Here is an 18,630-nt window from a genome sequence, read left to right on the forward strand (position 1 = left end):
CATAAGCTATGCCAAGGTCTCTCACCTGACTTTCAGGCTCTTCCATACCCTTCCCAAAACTTTATACCCTGATCTGTGATGTGGGCTTCCCGGGTGGCACTAGTGGTAAAGAACCTGCCTGCCAATAGAGCAGACGTAAGAGATGCAGGTTCGATCCCTGGGTTGGGAATATCCCCTGAAGAAGGAAATGGCTGTCCACTCCAGTATTCTTGCCTGGAGAATCTCATGGACGGAAGACTCTGGAGGGCCCCTGTTCATAGGGTCTCAAAGAGTCAGACGACTGAGTGACTAAGCACATGATTTACCATAACATTCACTTAAGTCAGGATGCTCTTTTCCCCATCTGTCATTTGGTCATACTCTATATTTATTATTCTTCATTAAGTTCTAATTGCTTTAATTTGCTTTCCTCTTTTACTAGATATGATACTTAACTATTTTCCCCCCTACCTCCAGTGTATCTGTCAGATGTGATAATTATTCCTAAAGCATGATTTCTATCTAAATTACAGAATGGGCCCTGAACTAGATTCTGTCTCAGCATCTTTCTCTAACAGATAAAGAATTTGAGGCCTAGAAAAGTGATGAAGTTTATCAGGAGAAAGTCACAGAAGAGTCTGTTGTTAGGACCTCAGAATGTGGTTCATTGCTTCTTCCATTATTCTGTTCTTTTCAGTTCAGTTCAGTCGCATCCGACTCTTTGCGACCCCATGAACCACAGCATGCCAGGCCTCCCTATCCATCACCAACTCCCGGAGTTCACCCAAACCCATGTCCATTGAGTCGGTGATGACATCCAACCATCTCATCGTCTGTTGTCCCTTTCTCCTCTTGCCCTCAGTCTTTCCCAGCATCAGGGTCTTTTCAAATGAGTCAGCTCATTTCCAGCCTCGTTTCTAAATTTCCTATTCTGAAATACTTGTTTTTTAATATTTACCCTTGTCTTTAAAATTTACCCTATTTTTCCATTTTGTAGTTGAAGTGCTGTGTTACATATTCAGTGACAGTTATAACTGGGGCCAGAGCTTTTAGGTTTGAAAGTTAAACAATTTCTGTTGTGTCAAGGGACATTGAGAGGGATAGCTGGTAAGTCACTGATTGAATCTTTAAATATCCCTTAGATAAATTATAGTGATATAGGAGTATCTTCAGTATATTTGACTCAAAGTATTTGCATGTGTATATGTATATGATTGCAACAGTATTAAGACGTTTGGGTGGATTTAGCCAATTCCAGGACATATTTTCTCACCCATTTCTTTGACCATGTGTATGGTGATGAAGTCATGGTGATTATGTGATGCTCTAACAAGTGAAGTAATACAGTTGTTTTGAAGGTGACTGCATTTAAACACATTTTTTTGTACAAACTATTTATTTATGCTGTGCCACATAGCTTGTGGGTCTTAGTTCCCCAACCTGGGATTGAACCCATGCATTGGAATCATGAGTATTGACCATTGGACCCCCAGGAAGTCCCCCCTCTACAAATTTTATTAAGATCACACTCCATTTAAAGTTACTTCAAAATACTGACTTTGTTTCTTGTGCTGCAGTGTGTTACCTTACACCCAGTGGTTGCATCTCCCCCTCCCCTGCCCTGTCTTGCCCCTCCCTCCCTCTCCTCAGAACTAGATACTAGTCTCTGTATCTGTGACTCTGCTTTTTTATTACATTCACTAGTTTTATTTTTTAGATTCCACATATATGTGATATACAGTATTTTTTCTTCTGCCTTTTTTTCACTTAGCATAATACCTTTCGAGTCTTTCCATATTGCTGAAATGGCAAGATTTTGGGTTTTTTTATGGCTAAGTAATATTCTATTGTGTATGTATATGTACCACACATCTTTATCCGTTCATCTGTTAATAAACACTTACGATGTTGTTATAAATATGACCTCATTTTTTCTTCCTTTTTAATCTGACCCATTGGTTGTCTTAAAATCCCCATCTCTTGAGTCAGGAGCTCACATTGTTAAATTGCAAGATTCGTGGTCTTTTTCAAACAAATAATGGCTGATGTGCTATGTATACTTACATTAGTTATCTCTTGATAGAGTTGGATATATCCAACTCATTTGGTACAAATTGAAGATTGAAGGAATTCCCTGGCTGTCCAGTGGTTAGAACTCAGTGATTTCACTCCCCAGTTTGATTCCTGACTGGGGAACTAAGATTCTACAAGCCAGCATGCCTTCCCCCTACCCCCTGAAAAAAAGGGAAGATTGCCGTTGGTGTGGGCTAGCCCTTTTTAAACACTGCTAATGCTATGTAATAGGAAATTGTCTCTAAAACATTGTTCTAAGAGTAAAAAAAAAGGTACATAAACTCTTAGGCTCATTAGTATGTTTTTTTTCCTTCATCTCTGAGCATGACTTGTACTCTCATCCAGTGAGTATTTTTATTAACATACTATAAGCTACACACCAGTGAGTACTCCATCCTTCTATCCTAAATTGAGTGGGCAACTCATGTTTATGCATTAGTGACTTTGCTTGAACTATTTGTTTTATGATCTGGGAAATAATTTTGGTCTCTTACAGCTGAAAATGTTTCAGAAGTGACTTTGAAAGTTTGAGTACTAACTTTGGGTAATAGAAAACTCTTTGAAAGGAATGGAGTTGAAAACTAAATTTCAGAGTTGTTCAAGGATGGACATGTGACATTGCATATAGTGTCTTTAACTTCCTGAGAGGGTTGTTCTGTGATGATGGATACATTATATGTCTTCGTTATCTAATATGGTGGCCACTAACCACATGTAGCTGTTGAGCCCTTGCTCCTTGAAATGTGGTTAATGTGACTGAGAGACTGAATTTCTCATTTTGTTTAATTTTCCCTAATTTAAATTGAAATAGACATGTATGGCTGGTGGCTGCTTATTGAAAATGTGATTAGTATAGAAGATTACAACATTTAGAATATATTACATTTAAAATACTATTTTATGCCTCAGTTTTTAAAATATGCTCATGGCTTATTTATAACTGGAAGTTTGTACCTTTCACTGTCTTAATTTCTTATTCTTAATGCCTTCTAATTCTTAAAAGATAATGAAGGGGGAAAAAAGGTAATGAATATTTCCAGTTACTTGCGTACGTTATGGGCTTAGAATAGAGTCTCAGAAGCAACAGCAATACATCGACCAGTGAGTATCTGTGCATGGAGGCATCAAAAAGGTTTGTGATTTCTGTGAGGATCATGTCTTAGGAAGGATGTTGAGTTGAAGATGACATTTAGCAGACTTGTTCACATGATTTAAAATTTGGGTTTATATTGTTTTAGTAAATCTACAAGTTATAAGGAGAATCTTCCATGTCTTCTCCCACATTGCTTTTTCTCTCCATAAGGTGTAAGATCGCTTTTGAACATATATTGATATATGGTAATTTCAAAGGATAAAGCATTGCTTGACCAGTGCCTTAAATAATTTTGCAGAAGGTGATAGAAAGTGAAGTTTCTTGGATCAGTTTGAAGTTTTTTTGTTTGTTTCTTTAATGCAATTTATTAAGGTTTTTTTTTTTTTTTTGCATAAGGTTACTCCAAATTATTTTTTTAATTGATGTACAGTTAATATACAGTGTTGTGTTTGTTTCAGATGTATTGCAAAGTGATTCCATTATGTGTATATGTGTATATTCACATATGAAGTTTTGAATTTTACTATTTCGGAAGGGTCACTCATCTTAGTAAAGATAGGTATAAAGATAATAAGAATTTTTTAAATTTGTGAGTTTGATAAGATAAAGGGACAGCAAACAGGACAGGTTTCTCTTATGTGTTTTAATGGTGTGTTCCCAGGTATTCAATATATGATAACTACTGGTATGTCATAAAATGAATACTTCCATCATATGAAACTGATTTTACATTTAAAAAAATAATATATTTTACATTTGTCCTTGTTATTAACTTCTGGTAACCTTCGGTCATTTAGGGCTTATTTCATAGGTCTGTGGAAGTATTGATACATGGTTATAAGTGTATCTGTTTCAGATGTATCATGAGACCTTCAACAATCATTTTGAATCAGGTACAGATAAATGAACAGACTGTTCCAATGTGGATAATTGGAAAAAATCTCCAACTGATAAGTGTTAGGCCACTTATGGAGAGAGAAAGATTAAGTCAGAGATTCATACCTTTGTTCTTTGCAAGCTGTAGAATTATCATGCAGAATATTGATTTTATTCAATTCAGAAGAGTAGCGAATGCTATATACAAAAAATATTCAAGGATAGCTTCTTAGATCTAGCTACAAAAGAGAGGAGGATTAATACATTTTAATGAAATGTACTTTATTGAGCTTAAAATCTCAAACGATTTTAAAAAGAGCAATATTATATAGACATATAAAAGCCACAACCTATGCACAATGATTTCACAAAGTTTGAATTAACTAGGTAGTAGTGTGCAGCAGCTACTAGAATGTAAATTTTCTTCCCATAAATTTCTCTCAGCATTTGAGCCTTTCGGTACCTGTCAGTCTGCATTGTAGTTTCTAATTCATCACATTGACTGTCAACAGTGGAAAGAGATTACGGATATCAGCTATCATCCCACCTACTTAATGCTGGGCTGCTATATGTTGTCAGAGTCTAGAACACCTAGAAAAGCTGTAGGAAAAAGAGCTGTTTGTGAGATACTGGCTGTGAGCCCTTTTACTGTGACAGTTATTGATACTTTCCAGTGTTCTGGACATTGGTACTAGCAGAGTGAAACAGTAAATCAGAGGTCAGAGCTCACGTAGGGGAAGGAGATGCAGGTATGATTTGAATCACAAGAGGTTACTTTTGTCAAATACAGAACATCAAATTGAATTTTTAATTTTTCCTTTGTTCTCTACCTTTCTTGTGTTTACATGAGAATTTTGCTTCTGTTATCCTAGAAAAGTGGTTCTTAAGCTTGTTGGGGTTTCTTACCCTTTTGAAAATCTGATTAAAACTTTACACTTTCTTATCTGCACTTTTATGTACAGTTCCAGAAGTTAACAGGATCTACTGGTTAGAACCTGTGCTGTAGTTTTGTATGTTTCTTTCCATTCTCAGTGCAGTTAACCTCATTTTGAATTTGCATTGGTGTTAAGACATTCCCCACTTCTCTTTATTTTGTTAGTCTTGGTTTCTCCTTTTTACCCATCTATGGCATCTGACTTATCTTAAAAACAAAGAGAATAAAATATTAATGTTGTAAGGGTTTAGGATTGTGTATTCAGGACATGCAGTAGGTTTTTTCCCCCACCTGCTTCATTCTTTTTTAATTTTTAAAAAGCATGTTTTATCAAGGAGTAATGTGTAATTTATATGAATTCCAAACATGATTTCTGGGATTTGCTTGTTTTTGCCTCACTTTGTTGTTCGCTTGCTTTATTTTTAAATAGAATTAATCTGGACACTTTAAACAAGATTGATGATGAGCGTCACAGGTCTAAAGATTCTCTGGTAGATTCTAGACTAGGTGCTTTGGTTAATTCATAAATGGTCTCTGTTCTGTTCCTGTAAGACACAGTATTGTTCTTTCTGTACAGTTACTAACTAATAGCTGTTGAGCAGCACTTTTTTCAGGTTACTCTAAGATACAAGCAAGATGCTTTGGAAAAGGGAGTGTTCCATGAGCAAATACTGTTTTATGGTGACCTCTTTTGAGATTCACAGTGCTTAGTGGCATATTAAATGTTCTGAGGATTCTTGCAGTAAAAACATGTACTTAATTTGCTGTTGCGTTAACTTTTAAAACCTTGGACCCCTTTTTTCCAAACTTAATGTCCTGGGGAGCAAGTCATCATTCTAGGAGATAAAGTTTTGGGAAGGGCAGTGCTAGACTGCAGTTTAGCTTTGTGTTTAAACTGTTCCTATCGTCTGTTGGCTAGTTTTACAGTTTTTTAATACAGAGTTGAAGTACAAGAAATACATGAAAACATCCTTGATAGTAGGATGTTTTAAGGGTGGATCACTTCCAGCAACACTGTCCTTAATGTATGATTCTAATCTGCTTGAGGGTAAAACTGTACATTCTAGATGAGTAAAATAAGATAATATATTTTTTGCTCTTCCTGAAAATATTTCTTGAGGGTACTTTAGCCTCTTGGTCTAGCTGAGGTTGGTTGGGTTCATTCTGTAGTTTAATTTTATAGATTAAGTTTTTCTTGTATTTATCATGACTTGAACAAATATTTAAAGCCATTGGAATCTGAGGTGAGGCATTACTGAAATTTTTCTTTAGTTTTTTTTTTTTTTCCTTCACTAAGCAGTGGCAGACTGTAATGCATAACTAAGCACTCATTGAAAATTCCTGGAAAGGATTCAAATAATCTTGACTTTTTTTTTTTTTCCTTCCCCCCTTTTTTAATCTCATTTTAGCTGCATTGGGTGTTCAGCAGCCATCTCTCCTTGGAGCATCTCCTACCATTTATACACAGCAAACTGCCTTGGCAGCAGCAGGCCTTACTACACAAACCCCAGCAAACTATCAGTTAACTCAAACTGCAGCATTGCAGCAACAAGCCGCAGCTGCAGCAGCTGCGTTGCAACAGGTGAATGTTTAGGTTTTAAAATGTGACATAGAAAACTTTCAAATCTGAATAGCCAAGGGTAGGTACTTGTACATTTTAAGGAATGAGTAATTGTGGAGTTACATTATGCTTATTTTTTTCTCATGATAAGAATTATTTATGCTCAGGACATAACAGAAGTGTAGCTGCAGAGTCAAAATTCTAAAGTCCGTATAGCTTAGTTATTTGAATAAAATTTCATTCTTGATGAATCTGAAAGTATAAATAATCACTATTTTGTTTATTTTAGATGAAGTGTAGCTGTTTAGAAAATTCCTTTTTAGTGTAATGCTGGTTATATATTTGAATGTATATGTGTGTATATTGCTTTTTGAGAATGACTAAAACTAATATCCTTTTTTTTTTTTTTAATCTTTTTTCCAGCAATACTCACAACCTCAGCAGGCCTTGTATAGTGTGCAACAACAGGTTAGTTTATATTTTCCATGTTAAAAACTGATTTTTAAAAAGTCATTTGTTCCAACTAAACTTACACAGATTTTAGTTCCCCTCAGTAACCTTAATGTGTGATTTGAATTCTAATGGAGTGGAAGAAATGTGGTAGGTATAAAGAAATGTCTCCAAGGGAGAGGAAGCTAGGAGAGAGGTCCTGAAAACTCAAATCCTAAACCAGCAGCCAGTCTTTGTCACATGTTTTTATGAAAGCATGTAGAAGATAATCTGGAAAGAATCACTCTGAATGAATCACTCTGAATGAATCTTTGGCCCAGTACTCCTGTTTGAAGCCTTCAGGCCTGTGTCCTGTACTAGACTACATGTCAAAATGAAAAGCTCCTTTTTCCCATTTGAAGCCTAAACCCTAGACAGACCATTGACTTTCAGCCTTTATTTATTTAAAGCAATGGAGCCCTACTTCCCCCACCCCCAATCAAATTGTATATTGAAATCCAGTATGTAAAATATAAAAATAGTGTTGGAAATGGGAGGAAGCCTCCCGTTGTAGTTCCCCTATTCCCAGGGCACAGTTGAACAATTGGAAAGCACCTTACTTGGACTAAAATAAGTTTCTTTGGCTCCTTTTCCCCAAGCTCATACTCTAATCATCATCTTCGAGGGTTATTATATCTATGATGGTAAGAAAAACAGAACCCAAGGAAAAACATATCAAGCAAAGTAGAAAGTCTGCCTTTAGACTTACTTTAGTAGTTAGGAAATACATTATCAAAGCCTATGTGTTGTTTTGAACCACATCAAAATGGCAATACTCAAATGTTTTGCCCTAAAAACTGCCATTACTTATCCATTCTTAACTTTCAGAAAAAGAAATTTGATAGATTTAACGTTTATACTGTTTTGAGTTAAAATGTCATATAGATTGTTTTATCCTAGCTTTTTAAGTCTAGTAAGGATTTATTTGGAAGATTATTAGTCACAGTGAATAAAAAGTCATGAATAGAACTGAGATCTTCAGATTCTACCATTGGGCTTAAAACACTAGTTAGAAGCTAATAAACATTAATGATGTCCCAAGAGAAATCTTACTTAAGCCCAAATCTTACCCTGCTCAGGATGTCCACAGCTCAGAAATGATGCCCATGCCTTCCTCAGACTGCTTACCTAACCAGTAGGAAAAAAGACCTTTTCCTCAAGTTATTAAGCATCATCAGGAGATGCCTGCTCTCCTAGCTATATACTCTTTAGTACTGTTGGGGCACTAGAGCATGATAAGAAAACTCCAGGCTGGGCAGCTTAAGAATGTTGAAACGTGACAGGGAGAAGGAGCATCAAGGATAAGTGTTTCTTTGGAGACCCTCCTGATGGTGAATAAAAAACACAGTGCTGAAACTTCATAAAGTTACTTTTCTTCCACAGAAGAAAAATTTAAAATTTCTCCCTTCCTACCAATTGCTTTTGCTTTCTGGTAATGTTCTGTTTTGTTATTGCTGTCAAAACTCTATGTCAGAATGTGTGGTGCTTTATCTTTGGCAAATCTGACTGTGAGGAAGTGCTTCTCATTTTATGGAGTTTTATATATATATTAATTAGACATCTAGCAAGTAATATTTTTGATATAGATAGCATACTGATGATATTGAATCATTTCTGTAGCATGGTAATTAATGTGGGACAGAACCGGAGGTTTCCCCCACTAGGGACTTGTGGGTTTTTTTCTGGATGTTATTCCTGTGAAATAGCAAAAATAATACCTTGATCCTTATTGAATGAGTTATATTTAAGGTCTTCTGCAGTTGTTACAAATACTTGTAGGAAACCTCACTCTGATGACTTCTGTTACTTTTTATCTGTTTCTTAGTTAGAAATAAAGTGATCATTTAATAGAAATTTTTCCTTTTGTAAAGCATCTGTGAAACAGCAATTCCAATTGATCCTTATCTTTTTTCTCTCCTGTTTTTGTTTGGTTTTTGTTTTATTTTTAGTTACAGCAACCTCAGCAGACCCTTTTAACACAGGTTAGTTTGGCATTACTTTATTTCTTTTGAATATCTGAATGCAGAGTAGACTAAAGTTTTATTCCTATTCTGGGTTTTCTTTCAGTATTTAAAAATGAATATTTGTTGGAGTCACATAATAGTTTATAGCAAAATAATGTTGAATAAAGCATTGTTTTGCTTTTTCTTTTATGCTATTTGATTGCTGATCCTACTATGATCTAGTTTGAATAAATATGAGGCCTTATTTTAAATTTAATACTGATTTTTTGGCTTTTACATTTTCTTTGTAGCTTAAATTATTTTTAGGGATTTTTTTGTATATGTTATATCTTCATTTGACTTTATTATAGGAAAGTTATTGTAATGCATTATCAACTTAATTTTTCAGCAGCATTAAAAATTTTGTTAACTTTTGATACATAATGCTACTTTAGGCTTTGTGGACCACTTACGGTCTATGTTGCATATTTTTTTTCCTTTTATATAATTCTTTAAAAGTGCAAAAACCAGGAATTCCCTTTGTCCAGTGGTTAGGACTCCATGCTTTCACTGTTGAGAGCTCAGGTTTTGATCCGTGTTCGAAGAACTACAATCCTACAAACTGCATGGCACAGTTTTGAAAGAAATAAAAAATGTAAAACCCATTTTTGGCTAGTAAGTTGTATAAACATCATAAGCTGTGGGCTGGATTTGGTCCTTGAATTTCGGTTCAGTGGCCCCTGATGTACGCAGCTGTTAAGAAAGCAGAACCTGTAATAATACCTGAGGACAGTGATTGCCCCATGGATAGGGAACTAGATGGCAAAGGAGCAGAGAAACTTTTTACTCTGTAACCTTTTGTACCTTTCACAATGTTGAATCTGTTACTTTTAAGAAAGTACACTTCGGTTGAGAAATCAGCCTCATTTTGTTTTTATAAAGAAGCTAAAATTGGGACTTCCCTGGTGGTCCAGTAGTTAAGTTGAGCTTCTACTTCAGAGGTTACGAGTTTGATCCCTGGTCTGGGAACTAAGATCCCACATGCCCTGCAGTGCAGTTAGAAAAAGGAAAAACACAGCTAAAATTGATTAACACGTATATCCTATTTTCAGTCTTCAATAGTAGGATTTCCAGACTAAATAGAAAAGGTATAAAAGTTAGCCTCTTAGAATGCTGTGCTTACTTGCTCAGTTGTGTGACTCTTTGTGACCCCAGGGACAGTAGCCCACCAGTCTCCTCTGTCCGTGGGGATTCTCTAGGCAAAGGGTACTGGAGTAGGTTGCCATACCCTTCTCCAGGGAATCTTCCCAACCTAGGGCTCGAACCCAGGTCTCCAGCACTGCAGGCAGACTTCTTACCGTTTGAGCCACCAGGGAAGCCTTTTCTTAGAATAGCATTTTCCAAAGTGTACCCGTATTTTTTTTTTCCTTGTATATAATTCTTTAAAGGTGCAAAAACCAGGAATTCCCTTTGTCCAGTGGTTAGGACTCTGTGCTCTCACTGTTGAGAGTTCAGGTTTTGATCCTTGTTCAAGGAACTGCAGTCACACAAACTGAATGGCACAGTTTTGAAAGAAAAAAAATATGTCTTAGGATGTTAAAGAAATGTCATGAGAATTTCATGGCTGTAGTTTTAAGAGATGCCGAGTTCCTTTACTAATTATAGAACTGGACTCACCTTTTATTTTTTCAATTGTAGAACGTCGAGACTTGCTTTATTGGGAAAGTGTAAAATGAATTATGGAATTTGAGTCAAATCATGATTATTCCTTTATTTTTAATGATTTTATTTCTGTTTATATATAGAAATTTTAATAATACGTTGTTATTCATGCTTGATCATGCCAGAAAAGACCAGTGAAACTGTTACCTTTTCCCTCAAGTTTTATTGAGTTATAATTGACGTATGACATTGTATTAGTGTAAGGTGTACAGCATGATTTAATATCATATATATGTTTAGTGAGATGATCTTCACAATCAGTTAACATGTATCACCTCACATAAGTGAATTTTTCTTTTTCTTGTGATGAGAACTTTCAAAATCTACTCTCTTAACAAGTTTCAAATGTATGATACAGTATTGTTAACCATAGTTACCATTCCGTACATCTCCAGAACTTACGTTTAACTGGAAGGTTGTACTTATTGATCACTACCAGTCGTTTGCCCCAGCAGACTCGCCTCTGGGAGCTACCAGTCTGTTTTCTGTTTTTATGAGTTCTTTGGTTTTTCTAGATTGCATGTATAAAAGTGAGATCATATGTAATTGTATCTCTCTCTCTGCCTCATTTCACTTATCTAGGACTTTCCTGAGTCTTTGTTGTGCTATTATGGATTTTGAGTTTCTAAGAGGGGGCTAGAATAAGCAGTGTTTTTTAAAACTCATTACACTATGGTGGCTTTTTTCCCCTGAAACTTCCCTGTAAAAGCATTCATCTGAGGGAACTTAATCATGAAATTGATTAAAAAAAAAATTTTTTTTTCAGACTTGAGTTGCGTCTTCAAGGTGTACCTACATATTAAATTGTTTTTAGAATTTTGAGTTAGTTTTAAGTAGTCATTTTTTATTTCTAGACTACTTGTAATCCTTACCTTAATTTGATGTTGATTTTGTTTTATAGCCAGCTGTTGGACTGCCTACAAGCCTTAGCTTGTCAACTCCTCAACCTGCAGCTCAGATAACTGTATCATATCCAACACCAAGGTCCAGTCAGCAACAAACACAACCTCAGAAACAGCGTGTTTTTACAGGGGCTGTCACAAAACTACACGATACGTTTGGATTTGTGGATGAAGATGTATTCTTTCAGCTTAGGTAAACTTAATGAGTTGTTGGCAGATGGCTGCTTGTATTTAGCGTTAAGTATTTTGATAAGACACCTGCTTAGGTGGGGCATGGAATTGTGGTTTAGCTATAGTTTTCTGCTTTAATAATTCAACCTGTACCTGTGGCGTTTTTTGATGGAGAACGTGATGAAAGATCTCTTTTGATTATTGAATGCTGTAGTCCTTGTGAATTCTTTATAAATGTTTTACAGGGGTGAGTTTACATTTCTAGCTATTAATGAACAGACTTACAGTAAGGTTTAAGATTAAAATAATCATATACTTTTTAAAATTTAATCTTCTGTTTGACATACCTAATGATAACATATATGTAAAATGTTGTAGCTTCCCTGGTGGCTCAGACTGTAAAGCATCTGCCTGCAATGCAGGAGACCCAGGTTCAATCCCTGGGTTGGGAAGATCCCCTGGAGAAGAAAATGGCAACCTACTCCAGTATTCTTGCCTGAAAAATCCCATTGGATGGAGGAGCCTTGTGGGCTACAGTCCATGGGGTTGCAAAGAGTCGGATATGACTGAGCGACTTCACTTTCACTTTACTTAGTTGAAAAAAAAAATAGGATTAAATGATTGATAAACTAATGGATTTGAATTATTATTCTGTTCATGTAGTGGCGGTTGCAGGAAATATGTATTTCCTTTGATATTTCAAATTACTTCTAATGAACTTCCTTAGAAGTGCTTTGAAATATTAAGTTTAATTACTGTGTAAGATTTTTCTGTTTAAGTGGGTCTCCTGTTTTCTATATTTTTCTGCTTAAGTCTCAGAGGTGTATCTACTTTTCAAAAGAGATTTTCAGGCTTCCTATTTCTGGTGTACTTTACAGTGTTTAGTATTAACATATAAATCTTTTGGAAGAATTTATTCTAATAGTGTTTGTATTTAACTTAATTTTTTTTTTCAGTGCTGTCAAAGGGAAAACCCCCCAAGTGGGTGACAGAGTATTGGTTGAAGCTACGTATAATCCCAATATGCCTTTTAAATGGAATGCACAAAGAATTCAAACACTACCAAACCAGGTATATAAAATAGTATTCTAAAAACTTGGTTATTGAGTCTTCCAATTTACAAAGATTTTTCTTTGTTTTTTAAAATGTTATTTCTTTTTGTTAAGAATCAGTCCCAAACTCAACCTTTACTGAAGACTCCTCCTGCCGTACTTCAGCCAATTGCACCACAGACAACATTTGGTGTTCAGGCTCAGCCCCAGCCCCAGTCACTGCTGCAGGCACAGATTTCAGCGGCTTCTATTACACCACTGTTGCAGACTCAGCCGCAGCCTTTATTACAGCAACCACAGCAGAAAGGTATTACAGACTAAAACCTAGCTGTTCAGTTATTAAAATAATGAGAGTATGCTACTAATTACAAAAAAAAGCAGGGACTAGTAGAATACCTAAAAATAAAGTTAAATATCTTTTGTAGAGAATTTCTACTTGTATAGCAATCAGGAAGTGTTTTTATAGAGGAAAATGTATCGAGACTTCTTAAAAACATGACATTGTATATGTATGTAGAGTCTGGTGGCAGCACCTCACTCATTGAACAGTAGTGTATCAAACAAATGAACTGTTTTAAATTTTCTGAAGCAAATTGATAATTTGTAACTCTATACAGTTTCTTGGAAATGGCAACCCACTCCAGTGTTCTTACCTGGAGAATCCCAGGGACGGGGGAGCCTAGTGGGCTGCTGTCTCTGGGGTCACACAGTCAGACACGACTGAAGCGACTTAGCAGCAGCAGCAGTAGCATCCAGTTTTCTTACCCAAAAATACTAAAAATGATAGTCTTAACTTTTGCAGAAGTCTACTTAATTGGTATTTTTTTAAATGTAATTGTGGCATTTTCTGTTTTGTAAATTGGCACAAACATAACATTTATAAAACTGATTGCAGTTAATTAATTATTACTGAATAAACACCCATGTAATCATTACTTGGGTAAAAAAGTACATTATTAGTTAACTCCTTTTCTCTTTTAACAGTTTTACTCTAAGTATGTATGCTCGTAATATACTTCAGCCTTGCCTGTTTTTGAATTTTACATATGTGATTGTCTATATAATCTTTTTTATAAGAATTTTGTTCATTATATTTGAAAGTTTTTCATACTTTCTTGTTTTATGTGGCTCTAATTTCTTTGTTTTCATTATTGGATAATGTTCCATTGTATGAATATTGTACAATTTATGTTTTTCTTTGGTAAATGTACTGTTTCTAGTTTTTGTTTTCTGAAAACATTGCAGTGAATGTTCATGATGTAGGCATTTTGACATTTCACCCATTAACGTAAGTGTGCCTTTCCTTAAAGAGAATCTTTTCCTATTATTACCACAATCTATTGTCACTTCTAAAAAAAGCATTTAAATACTTTATTTATATTTAGACACCCCCAGTTGTCTCGCAGATTTCTTTTAAAAAAGTTGTTCTTTGTTTCCTGAATGAAAAGGCAGTCACGTTTCATGTGTTGTATCTGGTTATGTTACTTTGGGCTTTCCAGGTGGCTCAGTAATTAAAGAATCCTCCTGCAGTGCAGGAGACAGCCGGTTCAGTCCCTGAATCAGCAAGATTCTCTAGAGAAGGAAATGGCAACCCACTCCAGTATTCTTGCCTAGAAAATCCCATGGATAAGGGAGCCTGGCAGGCTGTAATCCATGGGGTTGCAAAAGAGTAACTAAACAGTAGCAACAACAGTGTTTCTTTAGTCTTTTTATTCCAAAATAGTTTTCCATTTTTTCTTTCTTCCTTTATAGCACTGACTTTTTAAAATACTGGTCTAGTTGACTTGTAAATTCTCTTATAATGTTTTATTCTGAATTGTGTGGATTCCTTGTGGTATTTTTACCTTGTTCCTCTTTCTGCCATATAAACTATAAAGTAAAAGTTAGGTCTAAAGGCTTTTGGCACATTTTAGGTGATGTTTTCTAATTCGTACTGCATCATACTAGGTGGGAAATGTTGTTAGATTCTTCCAGTATTATAGGTGGTGGATTACTTGGTCAAAGTGATGGTCATAGATCTCTTTTTATAAAGGTTTTTCTCTGTGTTGAAAATGTCTGGATGATACTCTGGTGCTGCGAGAATGTCTTGTGTAGCCAACAACAAGGGTTTGTTGTTTTTTAATGTCTTTGCTTTAATATCTGTAGGTCAGAGATTGGCACATTGTAGCCCTATGATTTGGTCTGTGGCCTGGTTTTGTATGGTCCCTGAGCTGAAAATGGTTTCTATACTTTCAAATGATAGTTTAAAAATATATAAATGTGCAAATCATCCCTGGCATTTACCATTTATGGGTCACAAAACCTAAAAGCCAAATTTTTCTATATAAAATTTAACCCAGTGATGCTTTTAAACTTCATTTAAATAAGTTAAAATATATTTTTCTGTATCTTTTAAAGCTGGTTTATTGCAGCCTCCTGTTCGTATAGTTTCACAGCCACAACCAGCACGAAGGTTAGATCCACCATCCAGATTTTCAGGAAGAAATGACAGAGGGGATCAAGTGCCCAACAGAAAAGATGACCGAAGGTATGTTTTTAGAAGTATACTTTTGATAGTGGTGATGGTTGTACAGTGTGAACGAATGCACTTAATGCCACTGAACTGTAAACCTCAAAATGATTAAAATAGATTATTATATTGTGTGTATTTTACCACAGTGTTCAAGAAGTTATTTAAAAATGTACACCGTGAAATGTTGCTTATATTTATACGTATGCTTATACATATTAAATTTACTTCATTAAAGAACTCCTTGATAATGCTAGAAAAAGTAATTTTAGAAAAATTTGCTTTAAGTCGTGAAAGAGAAAGAGAAAGACGTAGATCCAGAGAAAGATCTCCTCAGAGAAAACGTTCCCGCGAGAGATCTCCTCGGAGAGAGAGGGAACGGTCACCTCGGAGAGTCCGACGTGTTGTCCCACGTTACACAGTTCAGTTTTCAAAGTTTTCTTTAGATTGGTAAGTTCTTTTTTTCCCCATTGTTTTCTTAAATTACTAATTTTGTACTTTTTGTAATTTGGAGGAATGTGTTATATTTAGAGAATTTTTTTTCTGTATAATTTTGATTTCATAACATTTAGTTCTTAGTTACATAAGAGCAGAAAGGCAATTTGAATTAGCATTTATGTTCTTTGCAAGATTGCATTATTTTCATACACTCATTATAGGTACTAGCTATTGAAAAAGGCAGCCCCTCTGTAATGAAGTTGTTCCTTAAAAGTAAAATTATTTAAGATTCTAGTTTATTGATGACTTTATTAAGGTCATGCGTAGTTCATTGTGTATGATGAAGTAATGATACCGTACTGACCAGTTACTTCAAGTTCTCTGTGGCTGTGCAGTGTAATAGAAACATGGTTCTGTGTATGTACTTAACAGACATATAACATATACACATATGTGTGTATACATATATACATATTTTAGCTTTTGAAATCAGAAGTAACTGGAAAGTTAGCAAGAATTTTTAACCTTCACTTGTGAAATGGAAATTATATTAACTATCCAGAACTAATTGTGAGGCTGGGCTGATTTCATGTAAGTAAAGCACTTAATCCATTGTTTGGCAGTTGTAGATAGTGATGGCTGGGATGTGGTGGCCAACTAGGTAATAGGTGCAAAATTGTAATTCATAAAGAGGCAAATTGATAAATGACTAATCTACTCTAAAGGAAGGGAAGAATCCTCTCAAAGCCTTGGAACTGATAATTGTGTATAAGATAAATTAACAGGTGGTAAAAGCAAATTTACAATAAAATAAGAAATGAATCAGTGAAAGTGTTTAAAACTGTTTGACATAGGAACAAATAACTATGTAGTTCAGTGTCTTGAGAGGGTATTGCTCCATTTGACAAAGTGTTCATAAGACTGACCTACAAAAATTAAAATTTCTACTTATTCAGTTTTATATTGAGTAAACCAGGGTAGTGTTTAAGCTACTCCATGCCCCCAAAGTCTTGCTTGATGACTTTGCTTAGTTGTTAGGTAGATGATGTTCATTTACTTTTGCATGTGGTAAAATCACTAACGATTCTTAATTTTATTAGTTTTCTTGTTACTCCTGTTTACTTGTATATTTTAAAAATATGTCTGCATATTTCAGAGGAATTCATTTGAAACAAAACCACATGTCCAGATTAACTAGAGCAGCTCTGCTTTTAAACTCATCTGTTCCTAGCTCAATTGCTATTCTGGGAGGAATTGATACTTAGGATGTAATTTGAGCAGCTGTCTTTATCCTTCCAAGTTAAATCTTCATGGTATCACTTCCTCACTTTGAAGTAAATTCCCAGATATCAGAGGAACACATTACAAATAAAAGTTATTTTAGAGTTGCCATTTTTCTTCTCATCGGTAGTTGTGGAAATCAAGATTTTCTTGTAGTAATGTGGTTATAATAGGGGATATATGCCAAGAAGTGGTGATGTTTCATTCATTTATAGATTTTATTCCTGTGGGATAAAACATGACTTCAGAGATTCTAGTGATGGAAAACTAAAACTATTACAGTTTTTGTTTGTAACACTTCTTTTAAAAAACAATAACAACACTCAGATAACCACATTTTTTATATTTTGACAGCAAAATTTTATCCAAATATGTCAACAACTGTAATAACAAGCTTATAATTCTATATTTTAGGTTTCAAATGAAAAGACATCCTTGTGGATACATAGAGCTCACATTTTGTACTTTTTGTTTTTTAAAAGGACAGTGTAGTTAATCTTATCTTACACACTATTGGTATTTTCCACTTTTCATTATGTTTTTAACTTATCTCTCAGCCTTTTTACTAGATTGATTTACTTTTGAGTGTCTCTCCTTTAAATGTTCTGTTTCTTAGGAAAAAGGAAATCATCCTTTAAAAATAAATACAGTATGTTACATTTAAAAGACAAGAAACTTATCCTCTCTTTACATAATAAATCAGGTATGGATCTTAATCATTAAATAGAGAGGTATAGAGATGCGAAGAAATAAAGATTTTATTTTTTTCTATACTGTATAAGCCTGATGGAGGAGCTGTCATACTCATTGGTGCTATTCTTATCCCTTCTTTGTATTCATTCTGTATGAACCATAATTTTCTCAAAAATACAGCTTCAACTGAAACAGAATTGATTTTGTTCAGATCTGCTCTGGAACTTGGTTTGAAGTTATTTCAAAGGGTCTTCTCTAAGTGAATTTTAAGCTATACACAAATAATAAAGAAGGTAACACGTAGGTGCTATTTATTCAAAACTGTAAATAAATATATTTGAAAATGACATTTTCATATGCTTCTATATAAATGTAAAGCTCGTTAATAGTTGACTATTCATTTTCAACTGGCTTTTAACTGTGTCAAATTATATATTTATAGCTTTAGAATTGAGTGAATCTTTGCATAATCTTTGGTGTTAGAGGCACTTTATTCACTACTTATGTCTGTTTTTCAGTCCTAGTTGTGACATGATGGAACTAAGGCGCCGTTATCAGAATTTATATATACCTAGTGACTTTTTTGATGCTCAGTTTACATGGGTGGATGCTTTCCCTTTGTCAAGACCATTTCAGCTGGGAAATTACTGCAATTTCTATGTAATGCACAGAGAAGTAGAGTCCTTAGAAAAAAATATGGCCATTCTTGATCCACCAGATGCTGATCATTTATACAGTGCAAAGGTTTGTATTCTGTGATACACGGCTAAAATTTCTGAGCAGTTATTTGTATTAAGAGTGTATGTGAAGTTAATCTTCAGAAAGTATTATGTTTTAAGACCTGAAAGCCTGTGTTTTCTTCTTGTCTGCCTGATTGTTTGGTTGTTAAAGTAATTTAACCTCTTTTTTGCTTT

At 34.8% G+C, this 18,630-nt stretch overlaps 1 protein-coding gene across 6 annotated transcripts in view; it reads left to right on the forward strand.

The window, feature by feature from the left end:
* Window positions 1-18,630, forward strand: part of CCAR1 (cell division cycle and apoptosis regulator 1) — a 47,034-nt gene that overhangs the window by 4,749 nt on the left and 23,655 nt on the right. For 5 of the 6 annotated variants that reach the window (XM_070781865.1, XM_070781863.1, XM_070781861.1 and 2 more), the window contains 9 exons: window positions 6,365-6,537; window positions 6,940-6,984; window positions 8,955-8,987; window positions 11,572-11,765; window positions 12,700-12,814; window positions 12,910-13,102; window positions 15,193-15,322; window positions 15,593-15,754; window positions 18,235-18,460. In XM_070781865.1, the coding sequence (XP_070637966.1) occupies window positions 6,365-6,537; window positions 6,940-6,984; window positions 8,955-8,987; window positions 11,572-11,765; window positions 12,700-12,814; window positions 12,910-13,102; window positions 15,193-15,322; window positions 15,593-15,754; window positions 18,235-18,460 (1,271 nt within the window). The remainder of the gene's footprint in view (window positions 1-6,364; window positions 6,538-6,939; window positions 6,985-8,954; window positions 8,988-11,571; window positions 11,766-12,699; window positions 12,815-12,909; window positions 13,103-15,192; window positions 15,323-15,592; window positions 15,755-18,234; window positions 18,461-18,630) is intronic. The other variant, XM_070781866.1, reaches the window with a different exon arrangement.

This window comes from Bos indicus, chromosome 28 (assembly GCF_029378745.1).
Source record: "Bos indicus isolate NIAB-ARS_2022 breed Sahiwal x Tharparkar chromosome 28, NIAB-ARS_B.indTharparkar_mat_pri_1.0, whole genome shotgun sequence".
Taxonomy (NCBI): domain Eukaryota; kingdom Metazoa; phylum Chordata; class Mammalia; order Artiodactyla; family Bovidae; genus Bos; species Bos indicus.